The sequence below is a fragment of the Anolis sagrei genome, chromosome 6 (assembly GCF_037176765.1).
Source record: "Anolis sagrei isolate rAnoSag1 chromosome 6, rAnoSag1.mat, whole genome shotgun sequence".
NCBI classification, from domain to species: Eukaryota; Metazoa; Chordata; class Lepidosauria; order Squamata; family Dactyloidae; genus Anolis; species Anolis sagrei.
The window spans coordinates 27,944,973-27,969,875 of record NC_090026.1 but is presented as its reverse complement, the minus strand read 5'-3'; the positions used below and the strand labels follow the sequence as shown (position 1 = coordinate 27,969,875).

General features: G+C 42.7%; 1 protein-coding gene across 2 annotated transcripts in view; it reads right to left on the bottom strand.

Annotated features, from left to right (window-relative positions):
- Positions 1 to 24,903, bottom strand: part of SYT3 (synaptotagmin 3) — a 92,984-nt gene that overhangs the window by 2,529 nt on the left and 65,552 nt on the right. For both annotated transcript variants that reach the window (XM_060780708.2, XM_060780709.2), the window contains exons 6-9: positions 6,836 to 6,956; positions 5,028 to 5,199; positions 3,233 to 3,362; positions 812 to 931 (exon numbers count right to left, since the gene is read on the bottom strand). In XM_060780708.2, coding sequence (XP_060636691.1) covers positions 845 to 931; positions 3,233 to 3,362; positions 5,028 to 5,199; positions 6,836 to 6,956 — 510 coding nt within the window. In that variant the 3' untranslated portion in view covers positions 812 to 844. The remainder of the gene's footprint in view (positions 1 to 811; positions 932 to 3,232; positions 3,363 to 5,027; positions 5,200 to 6,835; positions 6,957 to 24,903) is intronic.

Sequence of the window (24,903 nt, the reverse complement as noted above, 5' to 3'; positions counted from 1 at the left end):
TTGGGCACATAGACCTGTGGGCCAAAGCACCCAAGCCTACGGGTGATGGCTTTGGGCCTACACATCTGGGCCTCACAGGGCCTGCAACCAAGCACTGAGTAAGGAACACCCTTAACCCTGCACCTGTAGGCCCAGGCGTTTTGGGCCTACAGGTGAAGTCCCTCTCCCCAATAATGGACCAAAAGAAAATGGATTTTTCGGCCCTCAAAACAAAACAAAACAAAACATTTCGAGAAGCTCAGACGAAAATGGATCAGTGCCCCCACTGAAAGCTGGGACCCGAAACGGATCAAGGTTAAGTCCTGAGTGCACATGACTACACCCTATCTAAAGGGATGGCCTTCAATGAGATGAAAGCAATGAGCCATAAAAGAGCTGCACTTGCATCCCTCTCCTGGCCAAAGGGAACAATGCATGAAGATCTAGAGTCAAGAAAGGTTGAATAGGCAAAGCAGATCCCACATGAAGTAAAATAGTCACAGCAGGTCTTTGGGACAGAAATATAAAAGGCAGCTCCCTTACAGTAGGGTGGATTTACCAATTTTTGAAATAACTGATTTCACCTTCAAGTCCAACAAAATGGCCTCTCCCACCATTAGACTTAATGGCCTTGTGATGGAAAGACATTTTGACCTGTATTACTCCCAGTGGTGCAGCTAAGAGTTTTTGGATGTGAAGACTCTCAACATTCCTAGCTACCCAACTGGGAATAATGCAGGTCAAAATCTGGTAACTATTTTCAAATGGTTGTTTTCTGCTAAAATGAAGGCCATGCATCCATTTCTCCATCCCATTTGCCAGAAGTACTCACAGTCCCTGGTGGCAAAGGGCTGGCTGGTCCACCTTAATCCGAATGTACAGTTTCTACAACAATACTGGGTTTGTCCCTTGCTGGAGGATTCTTGTTGATGTAGATGTTCAAAGTTTTTTCCTGAAGAGAGGAGGGGAGGAAGACAAGAGAAGACTGTAAATCAAACAGCAGGTTCTCAGAACTGGCAAATGCTTCCAGTTGAGCTAAAAACCACAGAACTATCAATATCATCACTGGACCCCAAATTCTTGTTTTCTTTTTCTTTTATGGAGGAGGCAGAAGACATAGCTGTTCATTCTTCACTATGTACTAATCCACTTACCGTATATACTCGAGTATAAGCTGACCCAAATATAAGCCGAGGCACCTAATTTTACCACAAAAAACTGGGAAAACATATTGACTCAAATATAAGCCAAGGGTGGGAAATGTAGCAGCTATTGGTAAATTTCAAAATAAAAATAGATACCAATACAATTACATTAATTGAGGCATCAGTGGATTAAATGTTTTTGAATATTTACATAAAACTGTAATTTAAGATAAGACTGCCCAACTGATTAAACCATTATTCGAAACTTCTTCAATGTAAATGTGCTTACGTATCCTTCCAATAATAATAAAAATAATAAATGTAATAATAACAATAATGATAAATAAAATAATGAAAATGTAATAACAGTAATAATAGAATAATAAATGTAATAATACTAATAATAATCGAGTGAAATAATGTAATACTACTACTAATAATAATCAAGTAAAATAATAAATGTAATAATAATAATAATAATAATAATAATAACAACAACAGAGCAAAATAATAAATAACCTTGACTCGAATATTAGCCGAAGGGGACTTTGTCAGCCTTAAAAAAGGGCCAAAAAACTAGGCCTATGCTCGAGTATATACAGTAAGTTTCACATTTGTCCTTGGCTTTTCAGCCCAAACCCATCTAAGTTAAAATTTCAATGGCTTTCTTTTCCAGCATTCACATTGTTCAGGCTTTGTGCATTCTTTAGAAACACGACTTTATGCTTGGAATACACTACAAAGTTCTCTCTTATATCCTTGTAATACCACTTGGACGTCACGATGGCAGCATTTCTTTCAAGTGCCAAGCTGTTGCTGCATCATTGCCTTCAAAGCCTCATAACAAAGCTAGTTCCCAAAAGAGAAAAAGATTAACGCTTGGTTTGTAATACAGAAGACAGTCTGGATCAACATGTTCCTATCAAGTATGAGTGGTCTTCTATTGTTCCTGCTTTAAGAACATAAAGACATAAGAAGATAACAGGAAACGGTGCTGGATCAGAACAAGTTTTCTAGTCCTGATTTCAGTTTTCTCAGTAGCCAGCCCTGTGCCTCAATGGGATACCAGCAGCAGGAAATGAGTACAGCCAGACCTCTCCTATGCACTGATATCACCTTAGATACAATACTAACATATAGGAAACACTGAATGAACACCAAGCACAAAGTAGCTGCACACAATAACATCCCATGGAAACTTACTGGCAGCACATGGGGTGCAGACCCAAAATTAATAAGAACATCAGCCCTGGTCTTGTCTTACTCAACTGCCGAGTATGCCTGTCCTGTTTGGCACAAGTCCGCCCACGTGAAGCAGGTGAACATAGCATTGAATGAAACATGCAGAATAATCACAGGATGTCTTAAACCCACACCTGTTGATAAACTACAAGCTAGCTGGCATTGCCCTCACTAATGGCCAATGGGAAGTTGCTGCTAGCTGGGAGAGAAATAAGGTTGAACACTTTGAAAGCCATCCATTGCATGGCTGTCAGCCTCCTCCCATAGACTTAAATCAATGAAAAGCTTCATGAGAACCACCACTCCTCTTAACGTTCCCCCAGCAATAGCAAGAATCTCCCTCTGGGCAGCTTAACCTGGAAATCCCAACTTGATGACCCCCCCCCCCCCCAAGAGTCTGCCTTCAGGGGCAAACCACGAATGGACAACTTGGAAGTCTCTGAACAAACTCAGGAGTGGAGTGGGCAGATCAAAAGACAACATGGCAAAATGGCGCTACCTAAAAGAATCCTCCCCCTTGTGCGACTGTGGAGCAGAACAGACAACTCTGTATCTGTATGCTTGTCCGCAATGTCATGCCTCACGTACAGAGGAAGAGTTGTTGGAGGCTACAGACAATGTGATTGCTGTTGGCCGTTTTTGGTCAAAAGATATTTAGCTACTTGTGCTCCTATTTTTATCAGTTTTATACTAATTTATGCAATGCTTTTGATACGAAATAAAATAAACTGGCATCAGAAAGCAAATTAACTTTGAGGCTGATTAGTAGCTACTAAGAGCTTTATTCTTCATGGATTTGTATGATTTCCACATCATCAGAATGACACCCAGCATCATTACTACAATTCCCACTATACCAGCCTCACCTCCACCAGCTGGTGCCAGTGTTCAATGGGTTTACGTGGGTTTGCCAGCATCTCAGCCCAGTGGTCTCTTCCAGGTGCGTCGGCATCACTGCCCACTCGGCACATCCCAATGACTTCATTGTGCCCGATGCTGAGGACAGAAAGAATATTTCAGTACCAGCCATCCGGAGAAGAAGAGGGCAAGCAGTGAAGGGGAAAGGCTAGCTTTCTCACTCATAATAAGTTTTGTCCAGTGTGCATAAGGGTATAACAAATCTGCATAATTAATTTACACTGTGATTTTGAGGAATGGGAAGGGCAGTTGAATGCTGGAAGATTAACAAGAAATGATGTTTTTAAAGCTTACTATGAATTCTTCCTATTCACACATTTTGAAAACAACCACCGTTAATAACAATTACTATAATCACCAACACTTTATTTGCATGGTACTTCAAAGCAAATGCTCAGTTAGTGAAATGCTTGCTAGTCTGCTTATCACATAAACAAGTCCTTGTAGTGGGTAGTGACAAGGCCACCTACATAATATAACTTGACACTATTTACCATTTAGGCCAGTGTTTCTCAACCTTCCTAATGCTGCAACCCCTTAATACAGTTCCTCATGTTGTGGTGACTCCCAACCATAAAATTATTTTCATTGCCACTTCATAACTGTAATTTTGCTACTGTTACGAATCATAATGTAAATATCTGATATTTTCATTCACTGGACCAAATTTGGCACAAATACCCGAGATGCTCAAATTTGAATAAAGGTGTCTTTTTTTGGGGTGGGGGGGGGGGTGGGAGGATTGATTTTGTCATTTGGGAGTTATAGTTGCTGGGATTTATAGTTCACCTACAATCAGAGCAGTCTGAACTCCACCAATGATACAATTGAACCAATCTTGGCATACAGAGATCCCATGACCAACAGAAAATACTGGAAGGGTTTGGTGGGCATTGACCTTGAGTTTTGGAGTTGTAGTTCACCTATATCCAGAGACCACTGTGGACTCAAACAATGATAGATCTGGACCAAACTTGGCCAGATACCCAATATGTGAACACTGGTGGAGTTTGGGGAAAATAGACTTTGATATTTGGGAGTTGTAGATTATAGTTCACCTACAATCAAAGAGTATTCTGAACCCCACCAATGATAGAATTGGGCCAAACTTCCCACACAGAACCTCCATGCCTTGAAGGGACTCGCTGGTGCAATCCTCTCTCCAATCTCGCACACTCCCTTATCTGCACATGCGCACCACGCTGCCATGCGTGGATCATGCCTGCTCTCCACTCCCCCATTTGGAATCTCAGAAAAAGTCCTCCCCTTGGCCAAGAGGCCTGACAATCACAGCCGGGGGGAGGGGAGGGGAGGGGGCTTTTGGTGGGAGGATTCACAGCCTGTTCCCAAAAAGGAAGAGATGGACAGGTGGAGAGATCTTCAGCCTTCCATGCCAACGGGGTTCTTAAGAACATCAGAAATATGTTTTCTGATGGTCACAGTAACCCCTCTGAAACCCTCTCATGACCCCCTGGTTGAGAAATGCTGCTCTATTCAGAGTCTTGATTTCCATGGTCCTCTTTCACTGAATCCCTAAGGACAGCATCCTCTTAGTAACATGCAAGCAGAAACCACTTTATGCTTATATAGGTTTTTTTTGCGGGGGAGGAGTGTCTGGACTAGGCTGAAAAAGGTCACCTTAAAAGCTTTGTAGCTAAGTGGCTGTTCCAAGTTCTAGTCCAGTGCTATAATCATTACAGTGTTGACTCTCCTTGTAAACTGGGGTTTGTGAGTGTGACTCACCAATCGTAATCCATGACTGCCAATGTGATGCTGACGTGCTCCATGCTGTCCTGGGGGATGTCAAACACAAGGGCCTCATTGTAACTAGGGTTAAGAGTATTCTTCTTGATGGATGTCTTGCGCTTCTTCAATCGTCGTCCTTCACACATAAGGGAGGCCTTAACATAAGGATCTAGAAAGAGGCATGGGAAGGATAGAGGAAGGAGACAAAGTTATGGTGAGGGGTGGGAAGTGACCCAAATTATAGAAAGGCAGAGTTCAAACCTATGCAGCCTATCATCTGCCTTTGACATTTCTCCACATCCTGCCTCTGAAAACTACTATCCAAGTCTACCCTTACTATTAGGCACAGTGAGGAAAACATCTCAAGCAGCAGATGCTGAGAGGCAGCAATAAAGGCTCCCAGGCTGTTCCCCAGGGAGCCCCTCGGCCTTTGGCAAATAGAGATGTGCAAATGTTACATGGCCTTTGCTGTATGCACAAATGCAATATGCCTCACTACTCTCTTTCCCTCAGTGAACTATGGTTGAACTACCAACCCACTTCATTTCTGTGCATAGCATGGTTGCATGGGAGCCCCCGGTGGCGTAGTGGGTTCAACCCTTATGCTGGCAGGACTGAAGACCGACAGGTCGGAGGTTCGAATCCAGGGAGAACGTGGATGAGCTCCTTCTGTCAGCTCCAGCTCCCCATGCGGGGACATGAGAGAAGCCTTCCACAAGGATGGTAAAACATCAGAAACATCCAGGCGTCCTTGCAGATGGCCAGTTCTCTCACACCAGAAGTGACTTGCAGGTTCTCAAGTCGCTCCTGACATGAAAAAGTGGTTGCAGTTTTAGCTCTTGTTGGTCAAAAATAATGACTGTGTTATGCAACATTGTGATTGCCGAACACTGTTTCCCAATTCAATTTGAGCTATTTTGTTTTTGGTGGCTGAGGTACAATTTCTTTGAATGCCTAGCTTGCTTTCTTCTTGACCTGTCCTAGCAGGAGGTCAACATGGAACACCTGATCTAAACACAGCAGAATGTGATACTGCAAAGGAATGCTTAGATGAGTGGAATGATTCCTCAAAATCAGAAAATAATGTTCCATCCTTTCCACCTTGATGTCTTGTATTTTTCTTGGAAGTTAGAAACCCATATATCTCCACAGCAAATCTATGGCTTTATCAGAGATTTTTTTTTTGTCGTGTCAGGAGCGACTTGAGAAATTGCAAGTCACTTCTGGTGTGAGAGAATTGGCCGTCTGCAAGGACGTTGCCCAGGGGACGCCCGGATGATTTGATGTTATTATCATCCTTGTGGGAGGCTTCTCTCATATCTCCCCGTATGAGGAGCTGGAGCTGATAGAGGGAGCTCATCCACCTCTCCCCGGATTCGAACCTGTGACCTATCGGTCTTCAGTCCTGCCGGCACAGGGGTTTAACCCACTGCGTCACCAGGGGCTCTATCAGAGATATAGAGCATGAGAAAGTTATTACTTTAGACTACAGCTCCTACATACCCCCAACCAATAGCCAAAGGCCATACTGGCAGGGGGATCTTGGGAGATGTTCAAAACAGGAACATTTCTAAACTCCTAGTAGATGTCAGTCTATCTTTTGCTCACTCCTACTACAGCCGCTAAATATATTCTCTCATTTGCATTGTACCATTTTGTCTTTTCCTGCATAACTACTCACCTTTCCCCCTGCTTTCCCCAATTTGACCCTTTTGGGCCATTCCTTCAGAGCTCTAAACCCAGTCCACATTCCAGGATCCCACAACTTTTGCTCTAACACAATATTAATCACAACTGGGGCTCACCAGAAAATCCAGTCAGATCCATGGCTTTGAGGTTGGTAGCCTTGATTATGGTGACTGTGAGACGTCCGGCTGTGGGCAGGTAACAGAGGGAGAAATTCAGCTCCCCCAGATCTGCTTTTTCCTATGGAGATGGAAAAAAAACCCCAATGTATGCTTTAGAATCCATGAAAACCAAACTCAAAAATATTGGAAATATTGAAGCAGAGGGCGGGAAGCCACTTGTCAAAGATTCTGCAGTCACATCCTGTGCTGCGGATCTTGTGCCAGGGAATGGGTTGGGCAAGATGAACTCTCTGAAAAGACCTTTCCAAATCTACACATCTATGATTCAATCTGAGGAAGAAGGAAATCCTCAAACAGATAAGTGGGATGGACTTGCTGGATTTACATCAACACCATCCCTGGAGAGATGTTCACCTCCATCTTCTATTTGCCCTTCAGTGCTGACAGATAGTTGGGACTAAAATATGGTGGCTTTCCAGATGCAGTTGGGATTCATCAGCTTCAGTCAGTATGGCTAATGGTCAAGGATTATGAAAGATGCAGCCCAACAACACATTCCTTGCTACTAAGTGCAGTGGTGCAATGAGATAAACACTTGTGCTGCTGAACTGCTGACTTGAATGTTGGCAGTTCGAATCCGCGGGACGGGGTGAGCTCCCGCTGCTAGCTCCTGCTAATCTAGCAGTTCGAAAACATGCAAATGTGAGTAGATAAATAGGTACTGCTTCGATGGGAAAAGGCAAAGAGACGATCCAAGCAGTCATTCTGGCCACACAACCAGGAGGTGACAACACAGGCTCCTTGGCTTGAAAATGGAGAAAAACACCAGAGCCAGAGCCAGAAAAACACTCAGAGCCAGAGACGAGCATCGCCTCCAGAAGCCGGAAATGAAAGGAGAAGCCTTTGCCTTTGTTTGTGTTTATGTGTCTTATTGTATGTGATTGTTAGACATTGAATATTTGCCTATGTCTACTGTAAATGCCGTAATTCTCTTTGAGTCCACTAGGGGAGAAGGGTGGAATATAAATAAAATGTATTCTTCTTCTTCTTCTTCTTCTTCTTCTTCTTCTTCTTATTATTATTATTATTATTATTATTATCTTAACTATTTCTCCATGGCACTTTAATGGAGACTGGCTTTCCATTCTAGAAACCATGCCTTAAAACAAACCCACGAATTATCCCTGAAAGCAGACATGGGAATCAAAATTATCTTCCAATTTAATAATGGCAATATATAAAATCTAGGGGAAGAATACTCCAATCTCTCAAGATACTCAAACTAATCTTAAAACGACGACTTTTGAGCAAAGGGATTTCAGAAGATTTGAACAAGATAAGGATTCATACCTTTCAAGTCTAGTATGAATCTGGGCCATTTATTCTTAATTCATTATGCTTATTAATAGACTGGTTTTCAAATAATGTTGTGCATGGACAGTTAAGATATCTTCAAAATTCAAGACTCGCTGTCATTTTGGGAAAACACAAGAATGCAGCCACTCCTTTGGAAACAAGACTCACCTCTGTGGTATTTTACTTCTTCATAACTTGGTTGATTTCCCCCCAACCTAAATCCATAGATTATTCACGCCAGGAAAATGTATGCTACAACCTTCGTTCTCAGTCTCACTTTGCATACTGATCCAGACATGCATGGTTATCTCTTTGAAATCTTCCTCTAACTTGGTCTATTTATATTCTGCCTTTCCACTGTACCATCTTTCCAAATGACTCACCAGAAATACAACCATCGATAAAAATAATCAGAAATATAAAAATAACACGAATACCACAACGGGCTCAGATAAAAGCAAAAAGAGTCAAGAAACAGATTGTGCTACATTTCTCAAATGGAAAAGGAGTTTTTAATTTGGTACCCAAGGGAAAGATAACGTTGCAGCCTCACAAATTCATCTGGGGGTGGGCGGAATATTTCTTAAGTTGGGTGCCAGAGCATTCCTGGGAATCTTTCTTCGGCCCCTTCCACACAGATGTGTAAAATCCGCATTGAACTGCGTTTATGGCAGTGTAGACTTAGATAATCCACGCTTACGAGGGTGGTGGGATCGAGAACAGCGCCTCCACTGATGATTGTAAACTCTGAGGTGGGTCATAGAGGGAGATACATTCAGTCAAGTAAACTGGGCCTGAACCATTTAGGACTTTCCCAACCTTTTTCTGACCGGGGACCACCTGACCAGGGACCACTTGACCATTAGTACCAAAAGGGTTACGAATCAGTTTTTGGTCAACTTTAGATTCGGTTTGGTTATTTGGGGTGCCGATTCAGAAAACTGCATTGGATAAACTACATCAGCTCTAGTTTCTGATACAGAACATATGTCATCCAGTTGTCATCATTTGCTCGCCCACAGAAGCCCATATTTAATAATCTAGAGCTGATGTAGTAGCCTATCCAATGCAATTTTCTGAATCAGCACCCCAAAAAATTCAAGGGACAGGCCTAAAAATGAGGACCAAGGTGCCCCCGCTTCCAGGTGCCACATGGAATGGCTCTGCTCAGGGGCTACTCGTGGGTTTCGTGGGTACTCGGCTTCTCCCCTCCCAACATCCCTGTTGCCTCAGCACTCTAAGAGGGTTTTGCAAGAACAATTGCTCTCGTTGCACTGGTGTATTAACAATGAGGCCGCAGACCATATTTTAGTTTTTGTGGACCACTGATGGTTCATGTACTACAGGTTGGGAACCACTGTTTTAGGCAAAAGCAAACTGCTGCAGCCTTTCCTAGCTTGTGTGTTCATCCTTATTAATAACTTCTGCTACCTTTATCACACTGTAAGGTTGTTTGGCTCAACGTGTCCCTGTTTTATCTGTGAAATGTTGGAGAGTATGCATTTTCTATGCATTCAAGTGTGATAGTGTAACCTGGGAAAGGTAGAGGTGAAAAATGCTTCCTATTCTTTCTGAAATTGTCTGACTCTGGCTTCGATCCAGATCAAGATAAACATAAAGTATATTTATGAGCCTAAATACCCCAAGGACACCAGATACTGTCTGATCTTGGAAGCAGGGTCAGCCCAGATTAATATTTGGATGGGAAACTGCCAACAAATACTAAATTGTCGAAGGCTTCAATGGCTGGAATCACTGGGTTGTTGTAGGTTTTTTGGGCTATATGGCCATGTTCTAGAAGCATTATCTCCTGATGTTTCACCTGCATCTATGGAAAGCATCCTCAGAGGTTGTGAGGTCACAACCTCTGAGGATGCTTGCCATAGATGCAAGCAAAATGTCAGGAGAGAATGCTTCTAGAACATGGCCATATAGCCCAAAAAACCTACAATAACCCAAATACTAGATTCCTTGCCTAAGCAAACGCCATGAAATTCATGGGGTCACCATAAGTCCACAGGTGACTTAAAGGCATGTGCACATATGGGCATGGCATATCAACTGAAATCAATAGGACATAGTAAATGGTAAAGGTTTCTCGACATTAAGTCTAATCGTGCCCGACTCTGGGGTTTGGTGCTCATCTCCATTTTAAGCTAAAGAGTCAGCGTTATCCATAGTCACCTCCAAGGTCATGTGGCCGGCCTGACTGCATGGAATGACGTTACCTTCCCGACAAGGCGGTATCTATTGATCTATTCACATTTGCATGTTTTTAAACTGCTAGGTTGGCAGAAGCTGGGCCTAACAGTGGGAGCTCACCCCACTTCCTGGATTTGAACCTGCGACCTTTCGATCAGCAAGTTCAGCACCTCAGCTGCGCCACCAGTAGGACATAGGTAACCTTTTTATTATTTACACCCATCTCTTTGCCAGAAAGGATGCTCAATATGCATAACAATAAATTATCCATTAACAACCAACCATTCAGATCCAAAATAAAACAAACCTATTGAAAACCACCACAACAAAAGGCACAGCCAGAAACCCAACCTCTTGTTTAATTTCAGCAGCTCTAGTTGAAATATGACTAAGACGGGATTCAATCCACAGCCCGTCAAACACAAAACCAAATTATCAGTTCATAAATGCAAGCATTTGTCAGATTTCACTGCTTTCCACTCAGATTATACATTTGATTTTGAAAGAATATTAACAATTACCATAATGAATCAATCATCACCCATTCATTTCCTCGAGGGTCCTTTTTCCTGGCGCTGTCAACCAGACTCTGTTTTCTCATGTTTGGGTTATGCAAAGCCTTCAAAGGCACACACAGAAATACATTTCATTTATACGTGGAAATTCAACCATATTTGACAAACAAAAGGAAGTAAAGACGTGACACATTTCTTCTCCTTCTATAAAACCCCAGCAAGGAAAAAGTATTGTCTTGAAAGGAAGGGAGACGGCTTAAATTGGCACATATTTACAAATTGTATTGTATTGGTACATATTTACAAATTGTATTGATTGTCTGGGGAGGCCCTGCTCTCGATCCTGCCATTGTCACAAGTACGTTTGGTGGGGACGAGAGACAGGGCCTTCTCAGTGATGGCCCCTTGGCTATGGAACACACTCCCTAGGGATATCAGATCGGCCTCCTCTCTTTTAACATTCCGAAAAAAGTCAAGATGTGGCTTTTTGAGCAAGTGTTTGCAAATGCAGAGTAACAGACATAGGAAAATGAATGACTAGATGATGGGACTGTTTTAATCAAGGAGACACTAATGATTTATGTTTTTATTGATTTTGTTGTGGTTTTATATTATATATTAATGATTTAATTGTATTTATGGTATTGTGAGCATCAAATTGTTGCCCTGTAAACTGCCTTGAGTTGCCTGCAGTCTGAGAAAAGCGGTATACAAATACAATAAATAAAATAAATAAATAATAAATAGCTGGGGCCTTAACACAGGTAATGGCTTTGGACTACACTATTGTTAGGTTTCATTACAATGAAGCATATAATGCCCCATATTTTCAAGAAAAAAACCACAGAATTACTTTCCTGAAAGCAGAATGTTTTAACACCTCTGAGTCAATTAACCGCCTATCAGCCTTGCAATCTTGTGTCTTATCGCCTTTATAGATTCTTGGATGTTGATCACAAACCTGGGCTTTGAAGCTTTATGGTGAGTTCTACAATTGTCGTTTTAAGTATCCCATTTTAATTTAATCCCATTCCCACTGTGCATATATACATGACACCTCAATTCTGCAATACGGATGAAATAGACTGCCGTCAACAAATGTTCCTGCTAAAATAAATCTGTTTCTCTGAAATGTGCCACATTACTTCTTTTCTTTCCCCGCTTGCTTTCTTTTTGAACACAGAGAAATAAAGGATCACAGCTGCTTTTCGGAATGTGGCTGTCTTCAAAAGACTTTCTCCACATTTCATATTAAAAGGCATCTCCATTACAGGAATACAAATGCGGCAGAATATTCTTGATTTTTCTTTCAAACCTAAGGTTTTGCGAGCTCCGGTATCTGTGTATGTGGGAGGCAATGTTGTTTCAAAATGCATATGAACCAATATTTGCATTACGGATAAGTACCACTGGATATAAATCTCCATACAAAGACTTTCAAGTATTCGAAAGGTTCGGTGTTACATCCTCCCCCATTCCCCATTTAATTTCCTTTGAAGAAGAAAAGCCCGATGACTAATGCACAAGTTCTTTATATTTTCGAGATGCTCTGGTAAAGCAGCAAAATCCAAGTCCCTACAAGGATGTTCTATTGATTCAGGCAAGTATCCTTAATTTCCTTTATATCCATTGTCATGCGGGTTGATAAGGTTCTCAGGACTGGGCCCGTTCTCCAGGCTTAAGAGTGAAAGGAGGAATCTCAGGGCAAGAATGTTGCTCTGAAAAGTGTTTTTGAAAAGGCTAGTACATCTGATAACATTATTATTCCAATTCACTCAAAGTAGCAAAAACAGACTCCAGCTTCACAACAATCCTATGAGGTTGCAGTTTGAAATATCAATAGAGCTATTAACTGGTCCAAGGCCACAAATCAAGTGTTATGGTTCACTGGAGAATAAAGTCAGCATCTCCTGAATCTTAAGACAAAATTGTAACTACTACACCTGAGTGTGTGTATGGCTATGTAGATGCCTCTAAGACAGTGGTTCCCAACCTTTTTTTTAGCCAGGGCCCAATTGACCAGTGCCCACTTAGACCACGACCCACTTGATCAAGGCCCACTCTGACTGGAGCCCACTTTGACCAGGACCCATTTTGACCAGGACCCACTTGACTAGGGCCCACTTTGACCGGGGCCCACTTTGACCAGAGCACACTTTGACTGGGGGCCACTTTGACCAGAGACCAATTTGACCAGCGACCACTCTCCAACATTATTGCCAAAAGAGGCGGAGCTGGTTAGCTCTCTGGAAAGGAGCAGAAATAAAATAAAATAAAATAAGAGGAAGGAGGTTCGTGGACCAGATTTTCGTTCTTGTGGCCCACTGCTGGGCCATGGCCCACTGCTGGGCCATGGCATCTGCTGTTTCTACTGTAGAGTAAGAGGCGCTTGGCTGTAGGCGCTGACAGGCTTGTGTGCTTTCCAGGCCTGCCTGCATGCCCCGCCATACACACACTCTCCCTGGAAAAAGGGTGCTTGTGTGGCAGGGTGTGCAGGCAGGGCCAGAAAGAGTGCGTGCCTGCTAGTGCGTGCAGCCGAGCACCTCTTACTCTAGTGTAAGAGGTGCTCAGCTGCAGACACACTCTGGGCCTGCCTCCTCGCTCCATCACACTCTCCGAGAGTGAGCATGTGGTAGGAGGTAGGGCGTGCAGGCAGGCCGGCAAAACGCACTCGCCTGCCACTACCTGCAGCCAAGCGCCTCTTACTCTAGAATAAGAGGCGCTCAGCTGCAGGCATGCTCTGGGCCTGCCTGCTCGCCCTGTCACACTCTCCAAGAGTGCGTGTGTGGCGGGGCATGCATGCAGGCCCAGAAAGCAAATGCGCCTACCAGTGCCTGCAGCCAAGCACTCTTACACTAGAGTAAGAGACGCTCAGCTGCCTGCACACCCTGCCACACACGTCTTGCCACACTCTCAGAGAGTCCGTGTATGGTGGGGCATGCAGGCAGGCCCGGAGTGTGCCTGCAGCTCAGCTCTGGATCTGCCTGCCTGCATGCCCTGCCACACACGCACTCTCTTTCCAAGACAAGGAGACAAGTTCAGAATCACACGAAAGCAGGCAGTAGGCAGGCTTTTGTGTCAAGCAGATTTTTGTGTGGGGAGGGGGCTTCCCATTTTGTGCTTCCGAATAAACAGAAGACACAAAAGAAACAGTAGGAACACTAGAAACAAATTTTGTGCACATGTCTCTTATGTAACAAAATTTGAAAAAAATTCTGTTCCTATTTTGAAAGTGTTATTTTCTGTTTAATTGTGTGGTGCTTATTTTTAAAGTAGTTGTCCTACTCCAAAAACTTCATTTTTGTGGCTGCTACAAAACTACGATGAGTTGGTTGAGACTCCAGGAGATATTCATAGAAAAAGTATAGCAAAATGTGCTGCAGGATGTCCTGCAAAAAATAAGTTTTTACAGTCTAATAAACTTTTCCCATGTTTTTTAAATAAAAGAACCAATTAGGAAATGACACTTATAACCCAGGAACAAAAATTGTGTTGCATAGTGTTAGTTCTGATAAACTGGTGGGTACCAATGGTTTCATTAATACAAAGATAATCAGAAATGCAGTTGGTGTTTCAGACCCCCTCCAGGATCTCTGTTCCCTTGGCCAAAGAAGATGCAAGATGGAAAATAAATCCCTTTCCCTCATCGATTCCACAGCGAATTAAACTAGCTGCAGAAAAACTTACTGACCGGGTCAGAGTGAGCTCCTACTGTTAGCCCTAGCTTCTTCCAACCTAGCAGTTCGAAAACATATAATGTGGGAAGGTAAAAGGTGCCCATGAAGGTGCCCATGAAGGTGCCCTTGGCAGGAAGGTAAAAGGTGCCCATGAAGCCATGTCGGCAACATGACCAGGAGGGTCTACGGACAAATGGAAAAATGGAACAAGAACATCTCCCCATGACCAGAGTTGAGCATCGCCTTCAGATGCTGAAGATGGAAATGGAAACCCTTGCCTTTTGTTTGTGTATTGTATGTCATTGTTCACTGTATAAAAGGCACTGAATGTTTGGCTGTATATGTGTTTACTGTAATGTGCTCTGAGTCCCCTCGGGGAGATAGAGTGGAATATAAATAAAGTGTATTATTATTCCCAGGTTTTCACTGTTAAACCAGATTTTGGTCTCTACTGCTGTGGAATCAGCCTACGGATGGTATTCTCCTCCAGCACTGGATGTTCTTGTTTATCTCCTGGGACGTAGAAAACGAACAGGAAGAATAACAAGATGGTATTTTCTCTGACACCTAGATTTCCATGTGAAGGGACTCATTCTCGTTCCACAGGAAGAGAATGGAGACCGAATGGTGCGAGTCCCAAACTAATTGGAAAGTTCCAGTTTGTCACCTGAAGTGCGAATGAGTGTAAGGATTCCTTATCACATCACACTGGGGCTGACACAACATGTGTTAATTGGCTTCCTTTTACCAGAGTGTTTGCGTTATCAGCAACTGCTTGGTGAAGGGCCTGTCTTAATAATGTAATTGGCACTGTCACTACTTTCTGCATTTAATTTCCTTCTGACCGCATCGTCTACAAGCACACTCCACAGTCATGTCTACTGGTGCATATAACACCTGAGATTCAAGATAACTTTTTATTATTCTCTTGAGATGCTCTGCTAAATGTATTAATTTTAAAGCTATATAGAATTGGGTTGCTGTGATTGGGTTGCAGACTGGGATTTGTAACTTAGATGCAAGAAGTTACAACTAACAGTTAATTGTAACACCTTGTTTTGGTAACAAGGCTGAAACAAAGTCATATCTTGAACAAGGACAAGAAACAGAATATTTTGTCAATATTTTAGTATCTTCGCTACTTTTAGCATCCTATCCAAGCACTTGGCAAGGGTGACCCTACTTAGTTTCTGAGATCAGACAGGATCTGGTATCTTTAGAATATTTAGTCCCACCTCCAGTTTTGGGTTGCTTTGAGCTTTCTGGGCTGTATGGTCCTGTTCCAGAAGCATTCTCCCCTGACATTTTACCAACATATATGGCAGGCATGCTCAGAGGGTTGAGGGGTCTGTTGGAAACTAGGCAAGTGGGGTTTATATTTCTGTGGAATATCCAGGGTGGGAGAAAGAACTCGTGTTTGTTGGAGGTAGGTGTGAATGTTGCAATTGGCCACCTTGATTAGCATTGAATGGCCTTGCAGCTTCAAAGCGTGGCTGATTGGTGCTTGGGGAATCCTTTGTTGGGAGGTGTTAGCTGGTGCTGATTATTTCCTATCTGGGCATTCCATAGATATATAAACCTCACTTGTGTAGTTTCCAACAGACCTCACAACTTCTGAGGATGCCTCGCAGAGATGTGGGTGAAATGTCAGGAGATAATGCTTCTGGAACAGGGCCATACAGCCTGGAAAACTCACAGCAAACCAGTGATTCTAGCCATGAAAGCCTTTGACAACACTATATAGAATTCTTTGTGACTTTTACCTGTGGTATATAACAGATTCCCTGTGTGATCATGGAAACTGGGTGATCTTGAGCAGGTCACATACTTTCAGCCCTAGAAAACCCTATGATTTTAGGGTTGTCACAAGTTGGAAATAATTCGAAGGCACACAATAACGCAGGACAGTATAGCAATGGAGCTTGATAGCTTCCTTAATAGTGGGACAGTGAGACTGCTTGGATTTTCAGTCTCTGTCCAAAAATCTGAATCTGACCCCTTAAATAGCTCCTTTAATGTCTGAACAGAAACCTGGCAAAAATTCATAACCACAAAGGCACGGAAGACACCAGAAACGGCTGTAATACAGACTAGTCAGGACAGGTTCTTCCTCTCCTAGGACTTAGTCTTCCTGAAAGATTAAATTATTGCTGATCATATTGTTGGACTCTATCTGTCTTTTTGAATCTGAATCCCTCTTTCACCACCTACCTGTAGTTTGAAATATTCCTTAGAAGTTTATTTAAAGTATTTATGTATTACATCTCAGGGACAAACCCTCCCAAGGTGGCTCTCATCAGAATAACTGACAGAGCATCAAAAGAACCAATACAAACCACAATGTCAGACGCAAAAGACTTGAAGCATATGTCTCACTCTAATCTACTTTATGTGTGGATAGAATAATATGTTTACTGGAAGTAGGGAGTTAACATTGCATCAGGGGAGGTCTTACCTGAGTTTGAAATGCTGCAGCTCAGACTCAGGTGTGCTTTAAAATGGATCTCATCACTTTAGAGAATGGGTCCACTTTAAATCCAGTTGCTGCCTCCTGCAGAATTCTGGGATTTGTAGTTTAGGGAGAAAGGAGCCTTTAAGGCTCCTTTCTCCCTAAACTACAAACCCCAGAATTCTGCAGGAGGCAGAAACAGGGTTGAAAGTGGATTCATTCTCTATAGTGCTGAAATAGTACATCAAGCTTTAAAAACCCTATTTGATAATAGAAGTTATTCTTTTTGAAACTGGTGATTGATCCTCCTGCAACACACTAGCATGGCTTTCACTTTGAAAAGTAGATCTAATACATGTGACTGATCTGCAGTTGATCAAAATGGTTTAACATTACTAATTTCTAGCCCTAAGTAGGACTGTTGAAATAAATCTGTAGTAACTCAGAAGCAGATTTGCAACTGAACTCATATATGCAAGGTAGACTCCAGCAATACATGGAGCGAGAGTTGCCAGATGTACAAGTTGGGTTTAGAAAAGGCAGAGGAATGAGAGACCAAATTGCCAACATCCGCTGGATAATGGAGGAAGGTAGGGAGTTTCAGAAAAACATCTACTTCTGTTTTATTGACTATTCTAAAGTCTTTGACTGTGTGGATCATAATAAATGGTGGCGAGTTCTTGGTGGTATGGGCATACCAAATCACCTTATCTGTCTCCTGAGGAATCTGTATAACAACCAAGTAGCAACAGTAAGAACAGACCACAGAACAACAGACTGGTTCAATATTGGGAAAAGAGTATGGAAGGCTGTAAACTCTCACCCTATCTATCCAACTTGTATGGAGAACACATCATGCGATTTGTGGAACTTCATGAATCCAAGGCTGGAGTTCAAATTTCTGGAAGAAACATTAACAACGTAAGGTATGCAGATGATACCACTTTGATGGCTGAAAGTGAGGAGGAGCCGAGGAGCATTCTAACCAAGGTGAAAGAAGAAAGTGCAAAAGCTGGGTTGCAGTAAAACATCAAAAAAAACTAATATGATGGCAACCAGACGGATTGATAATTGGAAAATAGAGGGAGAAAATGTGGAGGCAGTGACAGACTGTATTTCTAGGCATGAAGATTACTGCAGACGCAGACTGCAGCCAGGAAGTCAGAAGACATTTACTTCTTGGGAGGAGAGCAATGCCCAATCTTGATAAAATAATGAAGAGTAGAGACATCACACTGCCAACCTAGATCCGCATAGTCAAAGCAATGGTATTCCCCATAGTGACCTATGGATGCGAGAGCTGGACTGTAAGGAAGGTTGAGCAAAGGAAGATAGATGCTTTTGAACTGTGGCGTTGGAGGAAAATTCTGAAAGTGCCTTGGACCGCAAGAAGATCAAACCAGTCCATACTCCAGAAAATAAATCCTGACTGCTCACTGGAGGGATGGATATTAGAGCCACATCATGAGAACATAGGAAAGCTTGGAGAAGATAATGATGCTGGGAAAAATGGAAGGCAAAAAGTTAGAGGGGCCAACTAAGGGCAAGATGGTTGGATGTTATCCTTGGAGTAACTGGTGTGACCTTGAAGGAGCTGGGGGGTGGCAAACGGTCGACAGGGAGCTCTGTCGTGGGAAGGGTCTATGAGGTCACGAAGAGTCAGAAGTGACTGAACGAATAAACAAAAAAAATATTCTCTCACAGTTGGCAGCAACTTTCCATCGCACGTCGGGGGGGGGGGGGGGGGGCAAATGCCAGCTAGCTTAATAGAGTTGAAAGTTACAACCTTCTTCAAGCCTCTTCTAGTAATTTATTTATAAACCTGTTCCTTACTTATTGTATGTATGTTCTGATATGCAGCTTTCTTTCCTTGCTCTATGTTTTCCTGAGAAGTTGTGGGAGGGGCTGCAGACCACATGGTCTGCTCTGAGGCGAGCACAGAGAAAAGACTTCTTTAGATTTTGGGACTGCTTAACAACAACAACTACAACAACATGACACTTAATTACAATCTGTAGATATAGATATTAAAATGAATAGGTTAAAAGATCCACTAAATTCATCAGAAATCTGCCTACTTAATTTTATAGCTGCACCACAAAACTTATTTATTTTATTTATTTATTATATTTATACTCCGCCCTTCTCACCCCTGAGAAACTTTGCCACGCTAAAAGTGATCCACAATTCCCTATTCTCTATTAGATGTTTTAAATAATATTAATCATTTCTGTCAGGGATCTTTTGTACAACAGGAGTAATAAAATCAGAAAGAATATCCCTATAGAAATGACAATGTAATACAACATGCCTGGCAGTTTGCACTTCCTCCAAACTTCACTGGAGATCATTAAACAAAGGTTGGATGGCCATCTTTCGGGAGTGCTTTAGTTATGTATTCTTGCATGGTAAAGGCTGGACTAGCTTACCCTTGTGATCCCTTCCAACTCCAACTGACTATCTGACAGACTCTGGGACTCTTGTGGTCTTGACTCTACTCAAGTGCATTTGTGTTGAATAGCCATGGTCCTTGAATCTTGCCCTCATCCACAGTTGCATCACAACAGAAAATGGACAGGTAATTTCCTAGCAAAGAAATGCCATGATGGGGAAAGATGCACCTGTGACATTCCTGCTGCTCTATAGTAATTGTGGGTGCAATAGCTTAACATGGGAGTGGGAAAGGGAATTGGGGGTAAACTGGGGATTTTGATTCCTATGCCACACAGAACCTTCACCGCCAAGTAAATCCAGATATAGAAATCTTAAAACACGCACACATAACAAGGAGCAACATGAAGTAGGCCTGGCACAGGAAGAGAGAGCCAAGCAAAGAATTTTAGCTGCTGGCAGCAAGGGTGGAAGAGGGTGCCAATCCTCCCCACGTTACCAGGCGGTGCGTGGTTTCCTGCGTGAATCTTTAATGCCCTTTTACCAGCTCAATCCCATTTGCAGCCTCATCAATATGAATGAAGCTTCCCCCTCCTTTCCTCCCCTCCCGTCAGCACTCCAGTTCCACTCCTCAGCCCTTTTGTCTGCTTTGCCAACTCACTTGTTTTGGGGAAGGCAAGGGCTTTGCTGGCTGTTGGCCAAGCCCTTAGGGACCAGAAAGAAGCAAGCCGGGGAGAGGAAAAGGGAGGCTATGTGCAGCATTACAGGGCAGGGATGAGCAAAGAGCTGGGTGGAGGGGGATAGTCTGAATCTGGAAAGAAGGGTGAGGAATATCCTGCCCTTTCGGGCTGGTACTCATCAGAAAACACTGCCTAGAATTTATAGTTGTTAACTGCAATCAAGCTGACTTTGATTTACGACAACCCCAGGCATGGAAGACCTCCAGGCCCCCATGTTATTTTTCTTTATAGTATTTATATTCCACCCTTCTCACCTCGAAGCGGATTGCAGAACACATATACGGCAAACATTCAATGCCATTATACACTGACAAGAAAGACAACTGTACATAAATAGAGGTATATATATATATATATAGAGAGAGAGAGAGAGAGAGAGAGAGGCTTTCCCATCTTCGGCATCTTGGAGGCTGTGCTTGGTTCCGGCCATTGATATGTGTGTGTGCTGTCACTCCACTTTCCCTGCCAAAGAGCTTTGTTTATAAACTTCCTCCCTGATCAAATTGCTGGCATTTTTCTGGCATTTCCTTATGCGTACCTTAAATGCCTCCGCACTTAAGCAGTACCTATTTATTTATTCACATTGCTGTTTTGAAAGTACTAGGTAGGCAGAAGCTGGGCTAAAGGCCAGGAGCTCACCCTGACCGGGCTTTGAACTGACAACCTTTTGGTTGGCAAGATTTACTACAGCTAGCAGTTAACCTGCTGTGCTAAAGCTCAGCCATGTTACCAACAGGTCTTGTAGTTTTAGGGTCATGGTTTCCTTGAATGGGGTTGCATCTACACTGTAGAATTAATATAGTTTTATACCACTTTATGTGTCATGGCTCAGTGCTATGGAACCGTGGGAGATGTAGTTTGGTAAGGCACTAGCACCTTTTCGCAGAGGCTAAAAACCTTGGAAAACTGCCATAATGCCATAGCATTGCAGCATGGCTGTTAAAAAAGTGCAACAATTCTACAGTACAGATGTAACCTGAGTCTATCCATCTGTAATGCAGCCTTCCCTTTCCCCCCACTTATCACGCATTATTGTCTTTTCTAGTGTCATCTCATGGTATGTCCAAATAACAATCTAATTTTCAACGTTTTGGCTTCTAGTAATAGTTTAGCCTTGATTTCCTGCAAGACCCATTTATTTGGTGGAACATTATATCCATAGGACTCTTCTCTAGGTACAGATCAGTGGTCCTGTGGTCTGTGAGGATTCTGAGAGTTATAGTCCAAAGAAATACCATTCACAAACTTTGCCATGAAACAAGAACTGGTATCATTTCAGGGTCACCCAACCACCAGCACTAGTAACAGGGATGTTGCTAGGAGAGTTGCATCTCTCTCATACATAAATCACATCTCCCTTTTAAAAGAAGAGGAGATAGGAACCTTATTTATTTATTTATTTATTTATTTAGTATATATTTATCCAGCCCTTCTCATCCTCAGAGGGGGACTCAGGGCGACTTCATAGCAGGCATTCAGTCAATGCCAACAACAGTAATAAGTGATAAAAACCAATTAAAACATAAAATTACTAAAACATTGTTTAAATCATGCAGGTTTGAAATCATAGTCCAAGTAAGTCCATTGTCATTCACATAAATTGGGTCTCATTCTAAATTGCTGCCTCTACTGTTTGAACACTTGATTCCATAGCCAGGTTTTGAGTTTCATTTTAAAGGATAAGAGGGAGGGGTGGCCTATCTGATGTCACAGGGTAGAGAGTTCCACAGGTGAGGGGATATGACTGAGAAGGCCCTGTCTCTAGTCTCTACCAGTCACGCTTGTGATGAAGGCAGGACCGAGAGCAGGGCCTCTCCCATTGATCTTAGACTTCGCAATGGTTCGAATCAATGGTTCAGACAGGTAAGCTGGGTCAGAACCATTCAGGGCTTTATAGGCTAAAGCCAGCACTTTGAATTGTGCTCGGTAGCAGATTGGCAACCAGTGGAGCTGTTGTAGCAGAGGGGTTGTATGCCGCTCCGGTGAGCAACCTGGCTGCTGTCTGTTGGATTAGTTGCAGCTTTCGAGCAGTCTTCAAAGACAACCCCATGTAGAGTGCATTGCAGTAATCTAATTGGGATGTAATGAGAGCGTAGACCACTGTGGCCAAGTCTGACTTCCCAAGGTACGGGCACAACTGGCGCACAAGTTTTAATTGTGCAAGAGCTCCCCAGCCACCACCAAGATCTGGGATTTCAGGCTCAGCGATGAGTCTAGGATCACTCCCAAGATGCAAACCTGCGTCTTCAGGGGGAGTGTGACCCTGTCCAGCACAGGCTGTAACCCTATATCCGGTTCGACCTTGCAACTGACCAGGAGGACCTCTGTCTTGTTTGGATTCAATTTCAATTTGTTCACCCTCATCCAGAATATCACCACCTTAGCATAAGATTACCCAGATGGAGGATTTTACTGAATGAATAATAAGCAGCTATAAGTTTCTCGACTTCGGCATCTAAGGGGATATGTATATATAGACTGCAGCAGCCTAAACAACGCTGGTAACAATCTTAACATATTCATTACCCACTAAGCTTTCCTGGTCTACAGCCCAGTTGATAAGATGCAGCATCCCAAGTGACTCCTGTCACTAGCTTTAAAGTAGCCACTTGGTCCAAAGCAACTCCGAAGGGAGATTAGAATGAGACTCGGCCCATTTGAAATTCATTAGGAAGTTCCAGGCTGGCACAAGAGGCCTGAACTGGGATAAGGATTTCTTATCATACCACTTGTGTTAATTGGCTGTCCTGGCGCCAAGCGGTTCATGTTATCGGCAACAACCGTTTTGAGAATGGCCAGGGTTAACAACATAATTGTTCACGGTCAGGAGTTGACTCTCTACATTCAATTTCCCTCTGACCCCACTGTCTACAATCCCACTCCCAGCCTTATGTTTGCTGTCTCCGAATTGAATCCTGGCAGCACTCTTTGCCTCCGATGCTAACGGCTATAACTGATGAAACCTTCTTGCATAATAAATCTGGAGCTGCTGAAAGCACCACAGCATTCTCTAATTATATTTTTCCACATCCATTCTTAGGGCCCAAGGATGCTAAAGGCACCGGGTCCTGTCTGATCTTTCTTGCTGAGCAAGGTCAGGCCTGGTTAATAGCACTAACAAATATCATGTGCTGTAGGCTATATTTGAGAAGAAGGAAAAGGTAAACATGCCTTGCCTAAGAAAAGCCTAGGAAACTGACAGGCAACTTGAAGGCACATACACACATTCTCTCTGTACTATTTACAACCGCCCTACAAAGCAGGATGTCCCATTTTTGGTAGAAAAGATAGATGTGACCTTCTAGAGCATCAGAGTAGAAAAAACAGAGGAGAAAACTTTTAGTCCAGATCATGGGTTGATTGTAAATATTACATGGGGGAGGAGAAAAGGGAAACAAGGGAATAAAAGGTAACGGTTTTCCCCTGACATTAAGTCCATTCGTGTCCGACTCTGGGGGTTGGTGCTCATCTCCATTTCTAAGGTGAAGAGCCAGCGTTGTCCATAGACATCTCCAAGGTCATGTGGCCAGCATGACTTCATGGAGCGCTGTTACCTTCCCGCCGGAGCGGTACCTATTGATCTACTTACATTTGCATGTTTTCAGACTGCTAGGTTGACACAAGCTGGGGCTAACATAGGGAACTCACACCACTCCCCAGATTCGAACCTATGACCTTTCAGTCGGCAAGTTCAGCAGCTCTGTGCTTTAACCCACTGTGCCACCAGGGGCTCCTAAAAACAAGGGAATATGGACCTTATTTTTCTCATTCCCTTTCCCAGTGAGAACAAGTACAAGAGAGCTGCAAATGGAGTTGTAGGCCAAAACACCTGGGGACCCACAGGTTGAGAACCACTGCATTAAGTGCTCTGCTTTGGCTAACTTCTTTGGTTGAGTTAGTCTGCAATGCCTTTCATGTTCCTCAATTTGTGTTTGGGTGCTGCGTTTGGTGGTCCCTATGTAGATTTGTCCACAACTGTATGAAACTGCTTAATGATGTACACCACAAAACAGTGTGTATATATAGTGCTATTGATTACAGTACTATTTCAGCGGGACCCTCTATTCAACTTTGATCTTTGAACAGCTGGATGTGTTATTTATTCTTTATTTGTTCCCATCTTTAAATTCTGCCCTGGATCTGACCACTCCAAAGCACAACATGCAATCAATAACGCAATCCAAAATAATCTCACAAATCAAAATCAATACAGAATCTGCAAACAGAAGCAAGGCATGAGATCTAGCCCTGAAATAGACAAACAGTTAAATCTTAACAAAAAGTGGATGGGTGTCCAAAGCAACACGACAACATAACCTTAAACCCTTTTCTTTTGTCTCCAAATGGTCTACCATTCCCAATGGTGGAATACAGAGGAGACCTCCACCTCCATAAGTCTTATTAGCTAAGGATGTGTACTTATTTATTTATTTACTTTATTTATACCCCACCCTTCTCATCCTGAGGGGGACTCTGAACGGCTTACAAGTAAGCAACAATTTGATGCCGCATTTACAAACATAGAATAAAAATATAAACATGTGCAAATAAAAACCATGAAATTAAAACATCTAAACACAAAAAGCAATTATTAAAAATCACACAGTCCAAAATCAGAGTCCCATAGCCATTTGTATTTATTCCATATCACTTATTGCACTGGGTTTATTGTGCAATTGGTCCCACAGCCATGTTTTTACTTTCCTTCTAAAAAAAGGGAGGGAACTGATCTAAC